The sequence below is a fragment of the Etheostoma spectabile genome, chromosome 21 (genome assembly GCF_008692095.1).
Source record: "Etheostoma spectabile isolate EspeVRDwgs_2016 chromosome 21, UIUC_Espe_1.0, whole genome shotgun sequence".
Lineage (NCBI taxonomy): Eukaryota > Metazoa > Chordata > Actinopteri > Perciformes > Percidae > Etheostoma > Etheostoma spectabile.
In genome coordinates, this window is record NC_045753.1 from 20405499 (window position 1) to 20425605 (window position 20107).

The following is a 20107-nucleotide window of genomic DNA, read 5'->3' on the forward strand; positions in this document are numbered from 1 at the left end:
AACCCATGCCATACAAATATTCACGAAGTAGCAAGTACAGTTCCCTTGTGGGTGTAACTGGGTCATTGTCTTGAATGAGTGACTGAACATCTTCTGTCTTCTGTCAAGTGTAAAGAGGTATGGGTAGGAGTTCAGCAAAGAATAGACTAACCTAATGCATACAGATTTATTGCTTCAATAATGGCTTTTAGTCATACTAAAATCATGCTAAATTTATATGGAAAGGTTAATTTCCCCCATTCTCAATAGCCTTCAGTTACAGTGATTTGAGTTCTTACCTGTGGAGGAACCGTCAAGTAGCTGATCCCACTCCAGACTCCGAAGCATGTCGTAATACTTGACACAGGTCCTAACATCCCGCAATAGACGTTCAATCCTCAGTGTGCAGAATAGATATAATCTGAATCAATTGTCATAGTAATCTCACTCAACACAGGTTTGTTTTCCTTTAATACAAAGGCTATGACAGTGTGAGTGATGACAAATTAGACTTTGAAAACAAGACAAACCTTTGATTGTGAACACTTTTTCCTGACATGAAGCTTCCCCTGTTAGTTCCCTGAATGTTTAACATAAATCTGGGCAAGTCAACCTTCTCAAGGCCTTGATCACTTCTGACTCTAATGCACAACCAAGACACAATGTAATGTAACGTGACTATCATAATACCTTTTGTTACTAGAGGATGGATACCCAAACCAAGCCCGACGGAACCTGATGGGCCAGGCCGGGCCGTGCTGCAGCTCCTTTCAGAGAGCTCAGTGTGTGTGTGTGTGTGTGTGTGTGTGTGTGCGTGTGTGTTTGTGTGTGTGGAAAGGGGGCAGAAGAGAGATGGAGAAAGAGGAAGCTGACCTGTAGATGCGACCGGAGCTGAGTTTGTGTAATCAGTTTAAGTTGTTGTACTGTGATGCGCTCATCTGTTGACATTTCAGAATGCCTTCCTACAGTTGCTTAAAGCACCCATATTATGCTAATTTTCAGGGTCATAATTGTATTTTAAGGTTGTACGGGAATAGGTTTCCGTGGTTTCATTTTAAAAAAACACCATGTTTTCACCCTGTGTCTTTGGGTCTCTGTTTTAGCTATTTTAGTTCTGTTTTAGTGAGACATCTCATTTCTATACTATCTTTGCTGGGAGACCAAACATGGCCAACTCACCAGTTATTTGTTGAAGTTGACTGGCTCTTAAAGGTTGTCCACACGACTGCTTCGGTGCAGTTGGGGGTGCAACGGGAGCCCATGTACCTTTAGAACTTTGTGAGGTCCAAACAGGTCACCAAAAGAGATGGAACGGGATATATTAACATCAGTGTCTGTGAAATACTGAAAGATATTAATATCAAGCATTATTCATCATCTTGAGTGGTCACAATAAAATCTTTTTTTACCGCAACTACTACAAACTGTTTCCTACATGAGTTTACAAACAATTTTGTAGGATTGTAGGATAACTTGCCCTTCAAAGTAGCAGCCCACACTGACTGTAACCCCTGATTTCTACCAACTGCAGAACGGCTGCAGATCGACTCCGCTACGTGTCGGCTCTGTGCTCCTCCGTCCTTCAAAACCCACCAGGTCCGGATTTGTTGTGGAACGGCTGCGGCCTAGACTGGGTAAACCCCACCCACTCTGCCGCCGATTGGATTTGACCCTGCAGCTCGGTCTGGAAACCTGCACTTTTAATGCTTCTGTTTCATTTCACAATTTTGCTGGAACCAATTACAAACTGGCTTATCAACCTGGCAAGCTATTGGCAACTTTAACAGAATGATAATAGAGAAGCAACCAAGCAGCTTCTTGTTTACGTTCTACATAGCGGCCACCAAATGCCACCGAAGCGCAGCAAACCCATTGATGCCACTGTCGCTTCTACGTCACCGTCATCGTTGGTCTGATTGTTTGAAGGACTTTCCAACTGCGTACAGAGTCATTTGAACTATGCCCATTGGTCACTCCTCTAGTGCAGAGAAAATACATAGCAGACTCCCCAGATCAACGCTCAATCTCAAATCTATTGAGCTTGGCTTGGTCTGGTGATAGCCGGACTAGGTGCTGCCATGACGGACAGCTGAAGTCACAAGGACCCACGACATCTCGCAAATTCATGTATGATCGCTCAATATGACAGAATGTAGTTAAAGAGAACCACAAAACTTCAGACCTGTCTCCGCCCATTATGACATTTTCAAGGCGTAATGAAGGGAAATATGATCCGCCGTGAGCATGATGCATTTTATTTAAAAAAATTGACAGGACGTTTTATTTTGTTCCTGAGAGCATGACTTACGACTTGCCACTTACAATATAGGTGCAATTAAAGATCAGTTGAATAAAGTCATATGTCTGATTACAGGAGTACAATTGTCTGATGACAGGTCACATGGTCACATCATCACACTTGGAATGATCAGATGTTTGACTGGATAAAATATTTTAAGCATTAAGGCGTGACCCTTATTTCCGTGACAGTAAAATGTAAAACTTGAAAGGTCACCTGTTGATGCCAAGGTACGTGTTAAATACAGCACATGACTGGGTGATACATAGATACGGTAAAACAGTAGAAAACCGCTTCAAGGATTTCTTTTTTAAGTGCTCGTGCTCGTTATTTGCAAATTTTACAAACATGTTATACAATGTTTAAACATTTTTGCATCATACCAAAAAGAGATGTTAATTTTCATCCAATCTTACTTGGAATAAAAATAGATTAATAAAAAAAAAAAAATAGGCTATATATATATGAATACAATTTAAGGAAGTCATTTGAAACAAAGCAAAAAAAGCTGGAAAGTAAAAAAACAATAAAAAATGTAATAAGTACAATACATAGATAAGATGAAATGGAATGAAGGCTATATAATCACAATTCCTTAAACTAGGGTGACCAAACGTCCTCTTTTGCCCGGACATGTCCACTTTTTACGTACTGTCGGGGGCGTCCGGGGGTGGAGGTATAAATTCATGAAAATTACATAAGTTATTTTTTTACCATTGAGGCATAATAAAGCATGTTCATTAACCTCTGAGAAGCCTATCTGAATTTGTGTTTCGAGGCCGGGCAGTTTGTCCTCTTTTTTTGGAAATCAAAATATGGTCACCCTAAACTTAAACACATCTCAGTAGGCCTAATGTAGTTGTCAAGCACCGGGTTAAATACACGCTGTTCCTTTATTCAAGACTAAATGTAGTCTGCAGTTGTACACCGTGCTAAAATAAATGATAGCCTAGTTTAATCAAACACTGAATCTGCCATGTTTTACAGATCTGACAGACCACAGATGAGGAGTGCTTGCACTACCAGACTCTCCTCACAGTATGAGAAACCATCAGGAGGAAGTTATTGCTGTCATACTTCTCCACTGCTCAGTAACTAAAGTATCAACAGCCAGTGGGAGGTCTTTCGCCTACTGTCGGCATAGACTTTGATCCGCTGTGTGAAAGGGACTCGTTTCAAAAAATAACTTTTTTAAGTTTCCATCCATCTGTTATATTTATGCTGTGAAATGGTTTTCAAGCTGCGGATCAGATTTATTACCCTTTCAAAATACTTTTGTTTTATTCAAATTGTCATCTGTCAAAACAATCAAGTTTAACTGTTAAACAAAAGGTTTTTGTTGCTTACTGTCACTATTACCGGTCGTAAAGGATCACATTTTCACAGTCAGCATGTTATATGAACTGTGTTTGACCCTTCTACGTGCATCGAATCAGACACATCACCTGTATAAACAGTGCAATTACAGTCTTTGTGAACAAAAATGTTATATAACACTTAAGGAGCCTTACTACTAAACTTAAAAATGACTAAACCCTGTTTAGAAACGAAGCAATTAATTCATAGTCAATGAAATGGAAATATAAAGTGTGTATATGTAGCAGAGTTAATAATTCTACTTGCAATTAAAAGGTAACTTTACATTTGGCTAGTAGTTTCCATGAGAAGGGTGAGAACTAGATGTGGGAGGGTTGTTAGACCGGTTATGAGAGTTATTCAAAACATGCACCATTACTAATGTTAACTAGGATTTCAATTAGCAAAACTTAGCCTGTGCCTATGTTATCTCCTTACATATACTGTACCTACACTTTCCGTCTCTGCAAGATTCCGAATGATTAAGATTTATCTGGGCACCAGAAGACTTACAACTTTCAGACGGGTTACTCACGTCACATCTACGTCTTCTAGCTCAGTTGGAGGCTGCACGGGAACTAGGCCTGCACGATTTGGGGAAAAATATGAATTACAATTTGTTTTTTGTTGCTTAGAATTGATATGACAATTGTCTGCCATGATTTTTTTGACCATGACAAAACAAAACAAATTAGCAGCACCAAACCAAGGCTATTATAATTTGGCATTTTTCATTAGTTTTTATTTTTATTTCTTTTTGACTTTTTGTTTTCAAATTCAGTTTAGTATTTATTATTTTTTAAAGTGGGTTTCTAGTTAAGTATGTTTTTTATTTTTTGAAAATGTTTAGTATTAGTTTGGTTTTTAGAAGTTTAGTCTTTTTTGTAATGTGGGTTATTTGTCGGGGGATTTTAAAAGGTCAGAAAAGGTATTGTGTAATAATAACTCAACAAAAACATCATACAATGTTAGAAATATGTATTCACAATGCATTCAACAGTAATACCTGTAGCGGCCCCTTGGAGTTATTGATCCAGACGCAGAGAGTTTCAAACGGAGGTCAACTTATGTCTCTCTCTCAACAAGCACCAGGCACCATAAGCACCATGAACACCGTGAAAACTACAGAATAAAACAGAAATACAAAATGTTTCTATGCAGATTCACAAATAATTTGCGTATATTTGCATATCATATTCACATATTAATCATGTTTACATCCCACACAAATCATTTTTTAAACATTTTACTATATATATATATTATAATCAACATGAAACAAAATACGTTTTTAAACGATTATGACAAATAAAATGTCACATCCTTCTTTTAATGAAATACACTATAATTGTTTACAGAAATGTCATGTGCAATTAACCCATAAACAAATTAAGTAATGCCGTTCTCTTTCCTTAAACAAACCCATTATGATAATAATACAACGTATTCCGCTCTCCAAGGGCGCTAATCGAAGAGTTTCCGTCCATCAGCTAGCATGCTCTCTAGCTTGACACATCCTCAAAGTTTGGAGTTCTTAGAAATAACGTGTACAAACAATACAAGAATAATAAAGTAAATCACAATGTAAACCCTTTCTTTACAAGATTCAGATGCATGAATATGATAAATAACTAACGTGTTTACAAGTTTTACCGTTGCTCCGACGGTGCATGGACACCACGTTGTGAAGAAAGAGTTGCAGGAGGTTTGGCATCAAAAAAATATCAGAAGAAGAAAACGGCGCTTTTAAAAATAAAAGCAAAACAGACCACGAGGTGACACTGTAGAACTGCAATGACTAAATATATAATACTGTGTAGGAGAATATTACTGCAATTTATCAAAGACAGTTACACTCCCACCAAATCCTAGTGCAATGAATAAACAAATACAAAAAGAGTAAATGAAATGTACAGGATTTCTTGACTCTAAGAAATGAATAGCCAGAAGTTAAGCTATCAGAGGTGTAACTATATAGCAACAGTGTGTGTAATGTTGTCAATCGCTTTCTTCTAATCTAAAGGAAGCACCAATTTTTTGATTGGTCTCTCAATAACCGAGGGGTTGGATGGAGGATCTTGTTTTTTTATGAGGTTCCTCTCCCCAACTTTCACTTTAACTCGACAAACTAAGCCGTCACTACTTTGAACAGTCTCCATCACTCGTCCGAGTTGCCACTGAGTTCTTGCGAGGTTGTTGTCTTTAATGGTGACAATGTCATTCACTTTGAGGTTGCGCTGAGGTGAGTGCCATTTTTGTCTCATGGATTTATTCAGCAGATATGACTTTTTCCAGCGGCTCCAAAACTGTTCAACAAGATACTGAACTCTTCTCCACCTCTTTGTAGCATACAGGTCTTCCTTGACAAATACTCCAGGAGGAGAGCCACTTTAGATTTCATCATAATGAGGTGATTATTTATAATAGGCTCCAGTGCCTGAGGATCATGATTCCCTCCACTGTTAACAACAGCCATGGCCTCATATAGCTGTGTTCTGAGGGAGGCGTCATCAAGTCGACCTGGGCACTGTGCAAGGGTCGCATTCAGCACATATCTAACAGTTCTGATTTGGCGTTCCCATACACCGCCTGCTTGACTGTCAGAGGGTGCATTGAAGACAAATTTGCACTGCTTACGCTGACTAGCATCAACATAAAAGTTTTTCTCCACAAGTGTTGATGCTAGTGGATAGTCAGCTTTGTGTTGCCTTGCCAGAGGTTTTAAACCAAAATCGCCACATCCTGGAGACGAGGCGGCTCTGAAGAGATGAACCGCCATCCTGAATTCCTGTGGTTCCTTCTCCAAATCTCCACCTTTCCACCAGAAGAATTTTAGATAATTCTGGGATTCAGGAGTGACGGAAAACTGATAAAACATTCATTCGATATCACAGTTGATTGCTACGGCCTCCTTCCTGAAGCGGCAAAGGACTCCTAACTGCGGATTTATAACATCGGGCCCAGTTAGTAGAGTGTCGTTTAAAGAAACACCATGGAATTTGGCCGAACAATCAAATACGACTCTCGGCTTGTCGGGTTTTCTGGGGTGATAGACGCCACGAGGCAGAAGGTACTACTCAGTCTCTCCCTCAGATGTCGTAGGGGCAGGCTCAGCATCACCCTTGTTAATTATTTCTTCCTTGAATGTTTTGTATTGATCATAAAATTGTTTATTGGTCTTTTAGGTGAACTGTGGCTAGCCTTTTGTTGTTTGGTAGGTTGGGTGGACTGTTGCCGTTGAAAGGGAGGGGCATCTCATAATGTCCGTCTTTCTTCTGCATGATGTTGTCACTGAGGAACTGTATGAAATGAACATCATTCTGGTAAACATATTTATCTTATGTTGCCTCTGTGAAGTCTGATTCTAGGGCTTTTAGAACATCTGTCGCTAATGGAATTGGCTGTTCTTTCACTGTGAGCCAGTCCCCAAAGCTATGACTTCCTTATCCGTCTAGGTGAGGGTTTGATGAGCCTATGATACTCCATCCTAGTTCTGATCTCTGTGCAAATCATTGATTTTTATCCCCAATGATAACCTCAAGAGGAGCTAGTGCTGATGGACAGTCACATCCAATCAAGAGCCCTAAATCACAATCTTGAAGGGGTGGTAGCTTATCTGCCAAATGTCTGAGATGAGGCCACAGCACTGCTGTTTCCTTCGTTGGGACGTAGGACTTGTCCACTGGGATGAAGTCATGGCTGTAGGCCTGCTGTACTTGGATATGGTTCTTAGAGTGCAGTCCTCGAACTTGTAGACCATGGACGTTGCTAGATATGATTGTGTCACTAGCCGTCATAGTACTCAGTTTCAGTTTTACTGATTGGGCATCAACATTCAGTTTGTCAAGTACATCTTCTAAGACCAACGTTGAGTCACTCTGTGTGTCCAGTATTGCGATTCTAAGTACTTCTCTGTGTGGCTCTTGTATTGAAGACATAAGGACTGGGACGATACTTGAGGTAACTGAAGAGCGTTGTGTTGATGCATGGGATACAACCTTGCGTTTCCAAGCTTGCATGGTTTTCTGTGGAAGTGGAGCTATTTGTTGTTGCTTCTTTGTTTACTGTCTGTCTTGCGTGCAAGCAGGTTGGGTGACAATGGCTGCATGTGTTGCATGTGCGTCACTTCTCACATTCTCTGGTCATGTGAGAAGTCCAAAGCAGAGCCGATTTTCACAGATGAATGCCTTTTTGTCTTCACCACTCTTTGCTGCAAAGGTGAGACACTTGGTGATGATATGAGCTTCACTTTTACAGACAGAGCAAGTTGAGTTTGGTTTACTGCCGTTTATTGTTTCTACTGAGCGAAACTCTTTGTGTGTTTGTGTTGTGAGCTTTGGCTCTCTTTGGTGATCTTTCATCTGTGGCCTTGAAATGGATCAACAATGGAGAAGCAATAGGATTGCAGCCTATCCTCGCCTCTTTACTCAGGAACTTTGTGAAGCATGCAAGATCTGGATAGCTTCCAGAAGTGTCAAGTTCCTCAACAACAATTCAACTCCACTTGCGCACAATCCCTTCTGGTAGTTTTTTGAGCAACTTGTGATTTTCCTCACAATTGTTAAGGATAGCTAGACCTTTGACGTGTGGGATCGCCTCAGGGCAGGCTTGGAGGAAGTCAGCAAACTCTAGTGCTATTGGGTCATTTGTGTTGATCTTTGGCCATCTCATGAGTTTATCTCGGAAAGCCTTTTATATGATGAACGGGTCCCATTTCTGTCTTGTAAGACTTTCCATGCTCCATTGTATGCACTCTCTGAATCTCGATAAAAGAAACCTTTTACAGCTTTGCGCGCCTCCCATGCGAGATACATTTCGAGATAAAACATCTCACTTGGTATGTAAATAAACATATGCTGTGGTTATTCCTCAAGAGCCCATGTTAATCATAGATGCATATAATTTCTTAGATAGAAATAAATGTAATACATTTTTTAAAAATGTCCTCACTTCGATCGTCTACCCTTCAACACATAGGAGAAAACATATCTTCCAGAAATTTACCAGCAATTGTTTGGTGAAGTTAAGGACCAGTTACCTTTCTACCTTTACCTCACTGGATGCTTTCCAGAACTGGATCATGTATGATACACAAAATATCCCAATGTTAACATATGAATACGTTAAATTTGGACTTCAAATGGAGATCAGAACCACTGAGTTTGGAGTGAATAATCTGATTTCAATGGCAAAATATTTCATACACAAATGTCGATTGTCTACTGCTGAGTACTTTGGTCTCTTTTCCCTTTATTTATTTTTTGTTTTTTGGAAACTTTATCAATATTGTACTCCATGTTCAATTCATGTTGTAGAACTGACTTAATATGTTTGCAAGGTTCCTTTTTGTATGTTTGATATGAATCTTTAATAAAAAAAAAAAACTTTATGTGTAAAACTCACAAAAGAAAGTAGTAGCGTCTGTGATGCATTCAAATTGTAAAATTAAATGAGAACCAAAGTTATTAAAAAGTAAATCTAATTTATTAAAAAATTTCATTGTGAAAAGGGTGAATCGAGATTGCGGTTTTATAACGATTAATCGTGTAGGCTAGCAGGAACGCTCAGCTATCACCGGAAAAGTGCTTCTAATAGCCTTCACTGGTCGCTGTCCAGAGCAACAGCATCTGTTGGTCCATTTCTTTAACTGTCTATGAGTCAGACCGGCTCTGGTCAAGCGCAGATGTGTGTTGCGCATGCTCAGATTTAAACGGTTTCCATACTAAAATCTGTGAAATCAATGAAATAAACTTTTCTCAATACAAACAATAACAGAAGATGGGAATCATTTCAAAAACGTTTTAGTTATCTAGAATTCTTTGATTGAAAACGTTAGCTCAAATGCCATTCCAGTGACAGCCTTTGTTGTGTTTGATTGAACTTGTAGCCAGCAGTGAACAAACTTCATAAAGTAGGTCCATTTGACTGTATTGACATTACAGAAGTCTCTCGTTAGCATTGTGTCTGCTACTTGTCGCAAAGTGACTCATGCGCTTCTCACATCTTCACTCGTCACAAAGTGAAGCATGCACGACTCAAATCAGCACTTGACTCACATAGGGGAATGACAGAATCTCTGAAAGGTTTACAAGGCTTCTTCATGGGCTTTCATGTAGTTTAACAGTGGTCGGCATCCATGTGTTGCTTTACCGCCATCTAATGGAGAAATCTGAAATTGTCACTTGAGACACAAATTGTTTACTGGCTACACAAATAGAAGGAGATTTACACATATTTACATTGAAAAATACTAAGTTCATTTACAAATGATGAAATATGAGTTACAAATTACACACCCACACACATACGCATTTGCGGACACTAATTGCTCACGATTTGTATCCGCAAATGTATGCACATATGCATTCATTTGTGAATTGTGTTTACAATACTTATGAGACTATTTTAACACCATAGCGGACACGGAGTGCGGAAAGTGTGTCAGAGCCTCCTGGACGGGTGAACTGAGACTCTGTTTCCTGTGCTTTCTTTTCAAAAATTGCACCTTACTATCTAATTAATTAGCTTGAGTTAAAGACTAGCTACCAGTCAACAGAAGGTAGTGGCTTGTGTCTGGTGTGTGCGCCGGTGTTTGTGTGTTGGCCCGACCCCACATTTGGCAAGTGCTAATTTCGGACCCTGCACAGGACTGTGAAACAGAAGCCATTTAATTTACTTTGTAAATGTAAGAGAACTTGACGGAAGAAGAATTTTCAACATGTTTGAATCATCTCCGCAATGGGGTTTAGTTCTGTTTATTTTTTCAACAGTAGGCTATTTTGTTACAAAGAAAACAGAAGTGTTTACATAACATGATAGATAGATCCGTTATTGATCCCTAAGGGGAATTTCAAGGTCCCAGTTGCTTACAGACATCACACACACACAACATACCAGCATGTTAAAATAACAAATAAACAAATCCACATGGATAATATGGACGTGAATATACTGTATATATACGTACATCCTACACACATACTGAATCGTTTTTTGAATCGAGAATCGTTTTTGAATCAAAAATTAAATTGTGAGCCTAAAAATCAGAATCGAATTGTGACATTTTCTGAATAGTACACCCCTAATGATCATGGCTAGCAAACAGAGAGACTGGTGCAGGCCTGGAATTTCACCATTCTAGGGGCAAGGCCACTTGGCCTTTGGTGTTGTCAAGTTGTTGATGGCACAACGTTCATTAAATGATTTTAGGTTGTTTTAATTGAATACAAATAATCTTAAGTATATAGTAACTATCAGGGGGCTTGATGGCCAGAGACGGGAAGTAATGAAGTACAAATACTTTGTTACTGTACTAAAGTAGATTTTTCAGATATTTTTACTTTACTATTTATTTTTTGGCGACTTTTTACTTTTACTCCTTACATTTTAACACAAATATCGGTACTTTCTACTCCTGACATTTTACAAAATTGGCTCGTTACTTTAGTTTGGTACGATAGGTCGTCTATAAGGTGTGATTGTGAGTGCATGTCGGAGAATTGTACAGACACTCGCCTCACACCACGAGAGGCCTCTACACGGAGAAAAAAGTGAGAGAAAAGAAAAAGAAGCTAGCTGTCCGGAGAATAATCCGTTGAGATTGTGTGTGTCCTTGAGAACTGTAAGTCATATAACTGATGATGTCAGTTCATCTAAGCCTGTTGTTGTATTGGTCTATAGTTCTGGCACATTTAAAAGTTACGTTATGTAACGCTCATGTTTATACTGATGCTTGATTGTAATAAAGCATCAACAGCGAGAAGTTGTCTCCGTCTGTGTTTTAACAGACACACCTGGGGCCAAGTTGGAAACCAGAATCAGCTTTAAATACAGTCCTAATCTAGTCCTCACTAAATTTCAAATAATTTCACTGGAGTTAGTTATTATTTTTGCGTCATCAATACCAAATTGAATCTAATTAGATGGGAATATACACAGACTTCTCACAAAATCACACTTGAATTCATATCTTGCTACTCAGTCAGAATCTTAATAACCTGGAGTCCCAGTCTCTGGCACGATAAATAGGCTATATGTTTTAGGCCTATTGGCAGACAGCCATTTAAAATGTAGGCAATGGCATATAAGCAATAACGAATAGAGAGCCTTTCTTTTCATGTCCACTGTATTTTCTCAGCGTGCTCTCTAGTTACATCAGTCTGGTCCAGGTAGCTTTGTCATTCTCAAGGCTACTTTTACTTTTATACTTTAAGTAAATTTCCAAGCCTCTTCTTTGTTACTTTTACTTGAGTAAAGAAGTTAAATCAGTAATTATACTTTTACCAGAGTATTTTTTAACATAATTATCTGTACTTCTACTTGAGTACAGGAAGTGAGAACTTTTGCCATCTCTGTTGATGGCTGTAGAACATTGTAGAAAATGTCAATTAAAGTTGAATTTATAAACCTAATTTTAAATTATTTATGAGAGAATTGAGTATTCCTTTTCATTTACATTTAAGCATTATCTCCCTGTTAATGATTGTTTAATTTGATTCTGAGTAGTGAAGTACTAAGAGGTGCAAACGGGGCATCAAGGCCAAACTGAGGAGGTACGGCGATATGATATTCCTGCCCTGGAATGGTGGGTGGGTAGCATGGGGGCAGCCAAGGTAAAAGCTCTTGAGTCTTAAGGCATCCCTAGAGATGAATCAGGTGGAACTTGAAGATGAGGGTGATGCATCTGTGTAGGAAAAGAGGAAGAATATGGTAAGTTAAGGGACAGTTTAAGTATGAATGATTCAAGGCAAAACCCACTCCATAGTTACTGTGAAGAATGTGAGTTTTGATTTTGCACTACTTACTGTAGGTGGAGGACGAGAAGGTTTGAACGTGCTGCTTTGTGCCAAAGTATCCACAATCCAGCTGAGAGCATGTGAACAATATTCCATCTGAGAAGGATGATCAAAAGAGCCAACATTTGTTTATTGACATACATCAACTCCAAGAGACCCGAGGGAAGCGCCAGTATGATAAAGAATAGTAAACTCAATTAAATAATATGAAAAGAGCGCTTTTTTTTTTTTATACCTCATTCTCCAGAGCCCTCAGCCTGTGGTCAAATCCTCTGCTTTCAGTCACATGTTTAAGCACATCATCCACTCTAAAAGAAAAAGGAAAATTCCCCTCAGTATGATGGAGCCAAAATCATTTCACTGCTACAGTGTTGGTGTAGGAAGGTGTGCTCACTTGACAGACATCCGTTTGAGCTTCTCTGAGTCAGAGCTCCTCTGGAGCCTGTTCTGGGCAGACAGGAAGTCCTCCTTCTGAATGTTTTCCCATGTCATTAGCCTGTTAGCTGCTTTCCCTTTTAACTGCAATACTAATAAGAAAGGTAAATAGTTTTATTAATGCTATCATTCAACTGAGGCATGGTGTTTCCAAAACCAAGCAGGAACTACCATTGCTAAGTTGAAGCAGACGTGGAAGCAAAACTATCCAATTCCGCTTTAGATTCTGCCATTAGAGATACTGTATTTTGTGGGAAGCTACAAAAGGCAACAACTAGTATAGTTAGTTTCAGAGAATTACATAATACCTTGATAACATTAATTAGAATAACTTAAGAACCCTGTTCAAATACTGACCGAAGTGCATCCTCTTGAAAGAGGGCACCTTGCGGATAACCCTCTTGATAAAGATGTTGATGTGAGAGAGGATGATGAAAGGAGGAGCGAGGGAGGGAAGGGAGTGGTACTGAACAATCAGGTTGTAGCGCTGGAACTTCCAGTAGATGTCGCCATTAGCCTGTACTTTATTGAAGGTGTAGCTGGGTGGACACAAAGAGAGCAGTGTAAAGAGTGCTGTTGCGAACTTTAGCCACGGAGACAGACTGATGGACACCTTGCTTTGTTCTTTACCTAAACATGGCGATGAGCAAGTTGATGAGCAGGATATTGGTGACCATCAGATAAATTACCAGCAGAATTACCACCAGCCAGTTATTAGACACAGTCCTGCACGGCTCCTCACCACTTTGGATCAACGTCACATTATGTGTGCAGTCCCTGTCCCATGACTTTTTTACTGTGATGGACACAAAAATGTATACAAAAGAATACAATTTGTCTTGTCTTTTGATATTATCATATAAATCTGCTATTGGGTTACTGTGGTAATTTTGAAAATTGATTTTTCTCAAGATGCATGGCACACAAACAAACACTTATACCATCCATCTCTTCCACAGGGATCTGTCCAAAGATGTGCAAGTACGGTCTGTAGAAAACCCGGCGAAAGATGCGATCTAAGTTTGGGTCGTAGGAGTAAAGCAAAGCCTGATTGGCTACTCCATATGCTATGAGCCACACCATCATGAAGAAAAAGAAGAAGAAGACATCCTTCATCTGAAAAGGAGGAAATAGTTTCCATTATTACAATGCCAACATCCTGCTGAACAACATTGGCATCATGTCAACTTAGGTAATGTTTCTCACCATCTTGCCAACAATGATGATTTTTGGCCCCAGCTGCTTGTGAATGGCGAAGATGTGAAGGAGACGAAGGGTGAAGACCATAAAACCCACACACAGGGTATCCCGGCCAAATCCATATGACTGCTTGAACATCCTGAAACCCAGAATGAAGCAAATCAAATGTTATAAACAGCAAGTGGTCAACTTGTAAAACAACCCTACAAGCTTAATTTGATACATCAAACATAACTTTAAGAATGGTACACAACTGGAATTAGAATCTTACTGAGGATGGAAGTAAAGGGCGTCAGCACACTTTTTATTTACCGGACTCAAGAGAACATGATACACAAGATGATTCATAGGATAGTTGAGACATGTCTGTAGTAGTTGTGTGTACCTGCAGATTACTCCTATGATGAACAGCGTGATGGCAGTGATGTCAAACTTGTTCCACACATCCTGAATGTACACTCTCATCCTCTGACGGTAACTCATCGACCCCAAAAATAGTGTCTTTAGAGAAGAAAAAATCAATTAACTTAACAGATCCGTAGATTAAGCACAGAAATGAACAGAAAACAGTGTTGAGCTCTGCTAGATCTGTTTCTGAAAGCTATTGGTATAACATTTAATGTGAAGTGTGAAATGTGAATTATCTCATATCTACTTTTGCAGTGGCTAAATGGGAAGTAGATGCAATAAGCATAACATTTGATACAAGTAATGGCCCTCATAATCAACCCCCTTTTGGTATTAAGAAGAAGGAAGTGCACCGATTATTAAGCTGGCAGAATGTAAGGAAAGCGGGTGGCCCCGATGGGATCTCGCCTGCCACCCTGAAGCACTGCGCCCGTCAGTTGCTCGTTTTCACAGACATTTTGAATCAGTTAATTGTCTTATGCAAGGTTCTATTTTGTTTGTCATGAATTATTATTCCAGTACCAAAGAAGAACAGTGCCATGGGCCTGAATGACTACAGACCAGTGGCCCTTCCATCAGTGGTCACAAAATGTCTTGAGCGGTTGGTTCTGTTCCACCTTAACCCATCACAGCTCCCCATCTTGATCCACTGCAGTTTGCTTACAGAGCAAACCACTCAGTAGATGATGCAGTTAACTTCAGCCTGCACTATGCTCTGGACCACCTCGACTCTCCTGGCTCCTACGTAAGGACGTTGTTTGTAGATTTCAGTGTCACCTTTAACACGAAAAGCGGCTGTTGGGGAAGCTGATATTGATGGGGGTGGAAAGCTCTATCTGCCACTGGATCATGAATTTTCTCAGAAACAGACAACAGCATGTGTGGCTTGGTCCACCAACAATGAAGCACCTCAGGGGTGAGTGCTGTCACAATTTCTCTACTCAATGTACACCAATGATTGCACTTCCAACAGTTCCATCAAGTTGATTAAATTTGCAGACAGCACCACCTTGGTGAGCCTTATTAAGGGCAATTACAAGTCTGCTGTGTCTCAAAGAATTGATTTCAAAGTACTCTTGCTAGTTTATAAATCCCTTAACGGTGGGTAGGTCCAAATACATTCTGATCTGCTACTACACTATGACCCCCCCAGACCTCTCGTCCTCTGGGACAGGTCTACTTTCTGTCCCCAGAGTCAGAACTAAACAGGGTAAAGCAGCATTCAGTTTTCTATGCTCCTCATATCTGGAATAAACCCCAGAACCTGTAGATCCGCTGCTACTCTCAGTTCTTTAAATTAAGGCTGAAGACCTTTCTTTTGAGTCTGCCTTCTTTAAATTAATGCTCATTTCTTTCTTATGCTGCACTGTAACTTTTATTCTTGTTTTATGTGTCCTAATGTTTCATTTTGTTTTAACTGTCTATTCATGTGTCTTATTGATTTTTAATGCTTATGACTTTTAACTGTTTGTACTTGTGTTTTATCTGTTTTAATGATTTTGTGTAAAGCACTTTGAATTGCCCTGTTGCTGAAATGTGCTATACAGATAAAGCTGCCTTGCCTTGCCTTGCCTTGCTTACAGGCATGAAGTATCTGCGTGGTGTGACAAGAACAATCTGGAGCTTAACCCACAAAACACAGTGGAAATGGTGATAGACTTCCACAGAGCCCCCTCATCTCTTCCACCCCTAACTATCAAGAGCTCTGTTGTTAAGGATGTGGAGTCATTCAAATTCCTAGACACAAGAAAACAGTTCCACCATTATTAAGAGAACTCACAGTGGAATGTTTTTTCTCAGGCAGCTAACCAAACTGATCATATCCAGCTCTGTTTGGTCTAGGTTTTACAGAGCTACTGTGGAAAGCCTTCTGTCAACAGCCATTACTGTATGGTTTGCCTCAGCATCTGCCCAGGCAAAGAACAGACTGCAGCGCATTGTGCACACAGCAGAGAGGCTGACTGGACAGAGGTAGCTGACAATCAGTGACCTGTATGAGGCCAGGAAGAGGGAAGCTAAAATTGCTGCTGATCAGTCCCATTCAGCAAGTGACATTTTTAGGCTGCTTCCCTCAAAAAGAAGGTACAGGGCAATGAGGACAAGGACCTCACGCCCACTCAAAAGCTTTTTTCCAAGAGCCATTTCCCTCCTGAATAGCTGATCCATTGCACCCCCCCCCCCATTTTATTCTTGAAATAGTAAATAGTAAATAAAGTAAATATTAATTTACTATTTAATTGTTTTAAGCATGCTTTCTGCAGTAATACGTATATACTGTTTGTCAAGCTTCTGTGTTACTGATTGCCATGGGAAATTCTTGTCTGTCTGTTAATGCATTTGGCAAATACAGTGATTCAGATTCTAAAGTACGATGTCTTGCAGTACTCACCTGTCGGAGCTCCTCACACACAAAAGTGAATACCCAGAAGTATAGCACATACTCCGAGATGGTCGGACCAGAAGCAGACACAGGCTTGAAGTCCACCAACAAAACATACGCAAACAGCAGGAGGAAGAGGAAGTACATCAGGACATTGCCCAAAAATGCGGTGACAGGTGCAAACCAGAACTGTCGCCATCTTGACACTACATATGGACGCTTTGGGGGTCTGTGAGAGTGGAGTCTGCCTGTTAAGTAAGGTTATAGATATTGGACATGGATAAGTGGATAAGTTCAGTCATAACTGAAAATGATCATTCCTGCAGCTTTTTCCAGAGAAGCTGCCTTCAAATAAAAAGTACCTTTGATGGCTGCTGTCTTGCTGTTTGGTCCTGGTGTGTCAACTTCCCTGGTACAACAATTACATAGTTTTAATGAATAAACACTACATCAATGAAGTAATGTCCATTCAAAACTGAGAGGCCAGTGTCGTAAAAGGCAAAACATCAAACCAAATCTCTTTAGAATTATTTAGAATCTTACATGTGGTTGATGTCGGCGAAAGAGAAGACGGTGTTGCCATAGAGGCTGTCGCTGTCCCTGCCCAGCCCGTCCTCGTCAGGCTCCCCCTCCACATCCTCCTCTTCTTCCTCTTTCTCTTGTTTCCTGTTGGGTTGGAGTATGATTAGATTAGATGATACTTTATTCATCATTTATTTCCTACAGTAAAAAGCCTTGTCACAGCTGAAATGTTTACAAATCTTCTGAATGCTAATAAATAAATAATAATACTATTGGGAATTTTACCTGAAGGAGATTAAGTTGGTGTAGCATAGGATGGGGCATGAGAAGGTGAGCAAGAGCTTCCACACCTCCGTGTTCCTCTTCATGTCACCCCACCAGATCTGGGACAACAGAGTCTGGACCAGAAGGCACAATTGGACAATTTTCACCAACTGCAGTTAATTTGCATATTATAAAGTGGCAGTAATTATCTCATTATTCCTTAATTATATCCATGCTGTCTTTTGCAATTACAGTTACAATTAATTAAAAGAAGCAAAGATTCAAAGTTAACCATTGACAGGGCATGTATGTCAATATAATGCAAGGGTTTGATCTATGAGATTTCAATTTTTAGAAAAAGATAGAAAAACGAAATTAATCTTTTTATTGAAAATGGGTAATCAAGTTTGAGATACAGATTACATATTCAAAAAGGACTAAGCATAAACCTTAGTAGTCAAACTGCCACAAATAAGTCTGTGACTTGGTTCCATTTCTCTCTTTTATATGTCACAAAAGGGTGAAAACAGTGACAAACCTGTACTCCGTCGTGGCTGAAGAAAAGTCGGGCGTCGGCACCCATGCCCATCTGGAGGCAGGTTGTCCCGCCCCAAACTGGAGATTTCCTAATTAGCAGGGTGAATGAGCGACTCTCATTGCTCCGATAGCAAGAGCCAAAAACATCTTAGGAAAGGGAAAGACAAGTGCATAAATTATTTGGTTAGATGGAAAGTCCTTATTCTGAAAATTATCCAAGAGACGCTACTGAATTGCTTCATTTGATGAGAAATTCAAAAATGTACCCATTACCAAAAGCAATAAACGGTAAACACTTGAATTAAAAGTAAACAGTTAAATCACTCACATGTTACTTAACTTACTCATAAGGAGTGGCCAAATAACACCAGAACGGATGTAAAATGTCATTTCTGATTTTCTGCACTTTGTTTTTTAATCAGATAATGTGTTTTTGGTCTCACCATGTGCCAGGTTCTCAAACTTCTGGGCCAGGTCTTTTGTGGACAGTTTGGCCTCAGTCTCCGTCTCCAGCTTGGACAGTTCCCTCAGAATCTTACAGCCACCCAGAGCACTCAGCACAGACTCCCCTGCCTGGGAAAGACAGCAAAAGAAGTCAGGGCATTCAGACTCTTTCATAAAAGGTACTGATACAGTATTTGGCAATGTTCATTAGTATTTTACTAATGTCAGTCAGTTGGTTGAAAGAATCTTCTGTGTTACGGCAGGCACAGTTGTGAGCCTGATTGCACCAAGAGCATAGAGAATTGTCATGTTCTTATTTCATAAAGTTACACAACAAATTTCTTCTTCCTGTAGCTCTCATAAGTTACCATCTCCCAGAAGTACTGGGCCATCTCGCTGCGTTTCTGGAGGACGGACCAGATGAAGAGCGAAGCCCAAGGGTAGAGGCAGCGCTTCCTGCGATACGAGCAGTCTCCTTGCAGAACCTTACTGGCACGCTGGTAGGAAGAAAAGAAGAAGGGCAGGGGGTATGAGACTGACAGTGACAGTTGGCAGTGGTTCATTGGTTTTGATATATACATATTAGAAAATGCAGAGATTACCCTAAAAACTCTACTCTTGACTGAGGTCTGTTCTAAGCCCAAAGCATCGTAGTAAAATGGCTGGCAGATGTCACCCATTAACATTTCCAGGAGCTCTGCAACCTGAGGAAAAAACGGGGGCAGAATAACAAACAAACAAAAGTGTATGTGTAAACTCAAACTTTCTTAAATTGTTTTTATTGCAAAACTAGATCAGAGGCATGGCATGTTGCGCTCATCAGAAAAAAGACAAACCTCAAAAAGGCTGATCTCCGTCCCTGGGCCACCCTTTTTCTTTTTTGTCACTTTGGAAGGGGAGAGCTGTCGGTTTGATTCAGGTGCAGCTCCCAGCCGCTCCGCTAGTTGGTGCTGAAGTAGCTGGTAAAGCAATGTCCCTTCAGCCACGGAGCAGTAGAGGCTTTCCAGCTTGCCATAAGTCAGGTAGTCCAGAATGTTGAGGCCATTCTCAGCGAAAAGACGCACAAACTGAGGCTTGTTGTTTATCAGGGCATCTGTCATGGAGTCTTCCAAGTCTTCATACTATTTAATTGGGTGAAGGTTATAATACAAGATTAAAAAAAAAAATGTTTTCGCTTATTTCATACCAACCATTGCCGTTACACAGCAAAGCTAAATATGTTTTATTTGTCAAAAGTGGCATATTACGGGTGCCTGGGTAGCTCTCCTGAAAAGTAAAAAAAAAAATTAACTTGGCCTCTCTACCCATGTATCAGTGCTTTGGCCATGATTCCACCCAATATAGTCCCAAATCAATATCTGCCTAGGAAATTGTCTAGTCTTAATCTGCATTGCTATTTGTACTTGTTGTGACTACGCAGGCCACAAGAAGTAATTAGGTTCTTTTTTTTGTTGGCTCAAGATATGCTAACCGGCAACATAGGATTCC

General features: G+C 39.9%; 1 protein-coding gene and 1 long non-coding RNA gene across 2 annotated transcripts in view; one reads left to right on the forward strand and one right to left on the reverse strand.

Annotated features, from left to right (window-relative positions):
* On the forward strand, nucleotides 1–11489 carry LOC116671417 (uncharacterized). The gene is made up of 3 exons (XR_004327267.1): nucleotides 1–95; nucleotides 6332–6337; nucleotides 11479–11489. It is a non-coding gene; the product is annotated as an uncharacterized LOC116671417 (long non-coding RNA).
* LOC116671410 (transient receptor potential cation channel subfamily M member 4) overlaps nucleotides 11483–20107 on the reverse strand; it is a 20937-nt gene continuing 12312 nt past the window's right edge. The window contains exons 11-28 of the mRNA XM_032502645.1: nucleotides 19456–19740; nucleotides 19222–19323; nucleotides 18988–19116; nucleotides 18619–18748; nucleotides 18177–18322; nucleotides 17660–17772; nucleotides 17396–17518; nucleotides 17215–17261; nucleotides 16862–17100; nucleotides 14450–14565; nucleotides 14071–14203; nucleotides 13806–13980; nucleotides 13495–13660; nucleotides 13222–13403; nucleotides 12824–12956; nucleotides 12665–12737; nucleotides 12439–12525; nucleotides 11483–12317 (exon numbers count right to left, since the gene is read on the reverse strand). Of these exons, the coding sequence (XP_032358536.1) occupies nucleotides 12264–12317; nucleotides 12439–12525; nucleotides 12665–12737; nucleotides 12824–12956; nucleotides 13222–13403; nucleotides 13495–13660; nucleotides 13806–13980; nucleotides 14071–14203; nucleotides 14450–14565; nucleotides 16862–17100; nucleotides 17215–17261; nucleotides 17396–17518; nucleotides 17660–17772; nucleotides 18177–18322; nucleotides 18619–18748; nucleotides 18988–19116; nucleotides 19222–19323; nucleotides 19456–19740 (2433 nt within the window). The 3' untranslated portion in view covers nucleotides 11483–12263. The remainder of the gene's footprint in view (nucleotides 12318–12438; nucleotides 12526–12664; nucleotides 12738–12823; nucleotides 12957–13221; nucleotides 13404–13494; nucleotides 13661–13805; nucleotides 13981–14070; nucleotides 14204–14449; nucleotides 14566–16861; nucleotides 17101–17214; nucleotides 17262–17395; nucleotides 17519–17659; nucleotides 17773–18176; nucleotides 18323–18618; nucleotides 18749–18987; nucleotides 19117–19221; nucleotides 19324–19455; nucleotides 19741–20107) is intronic.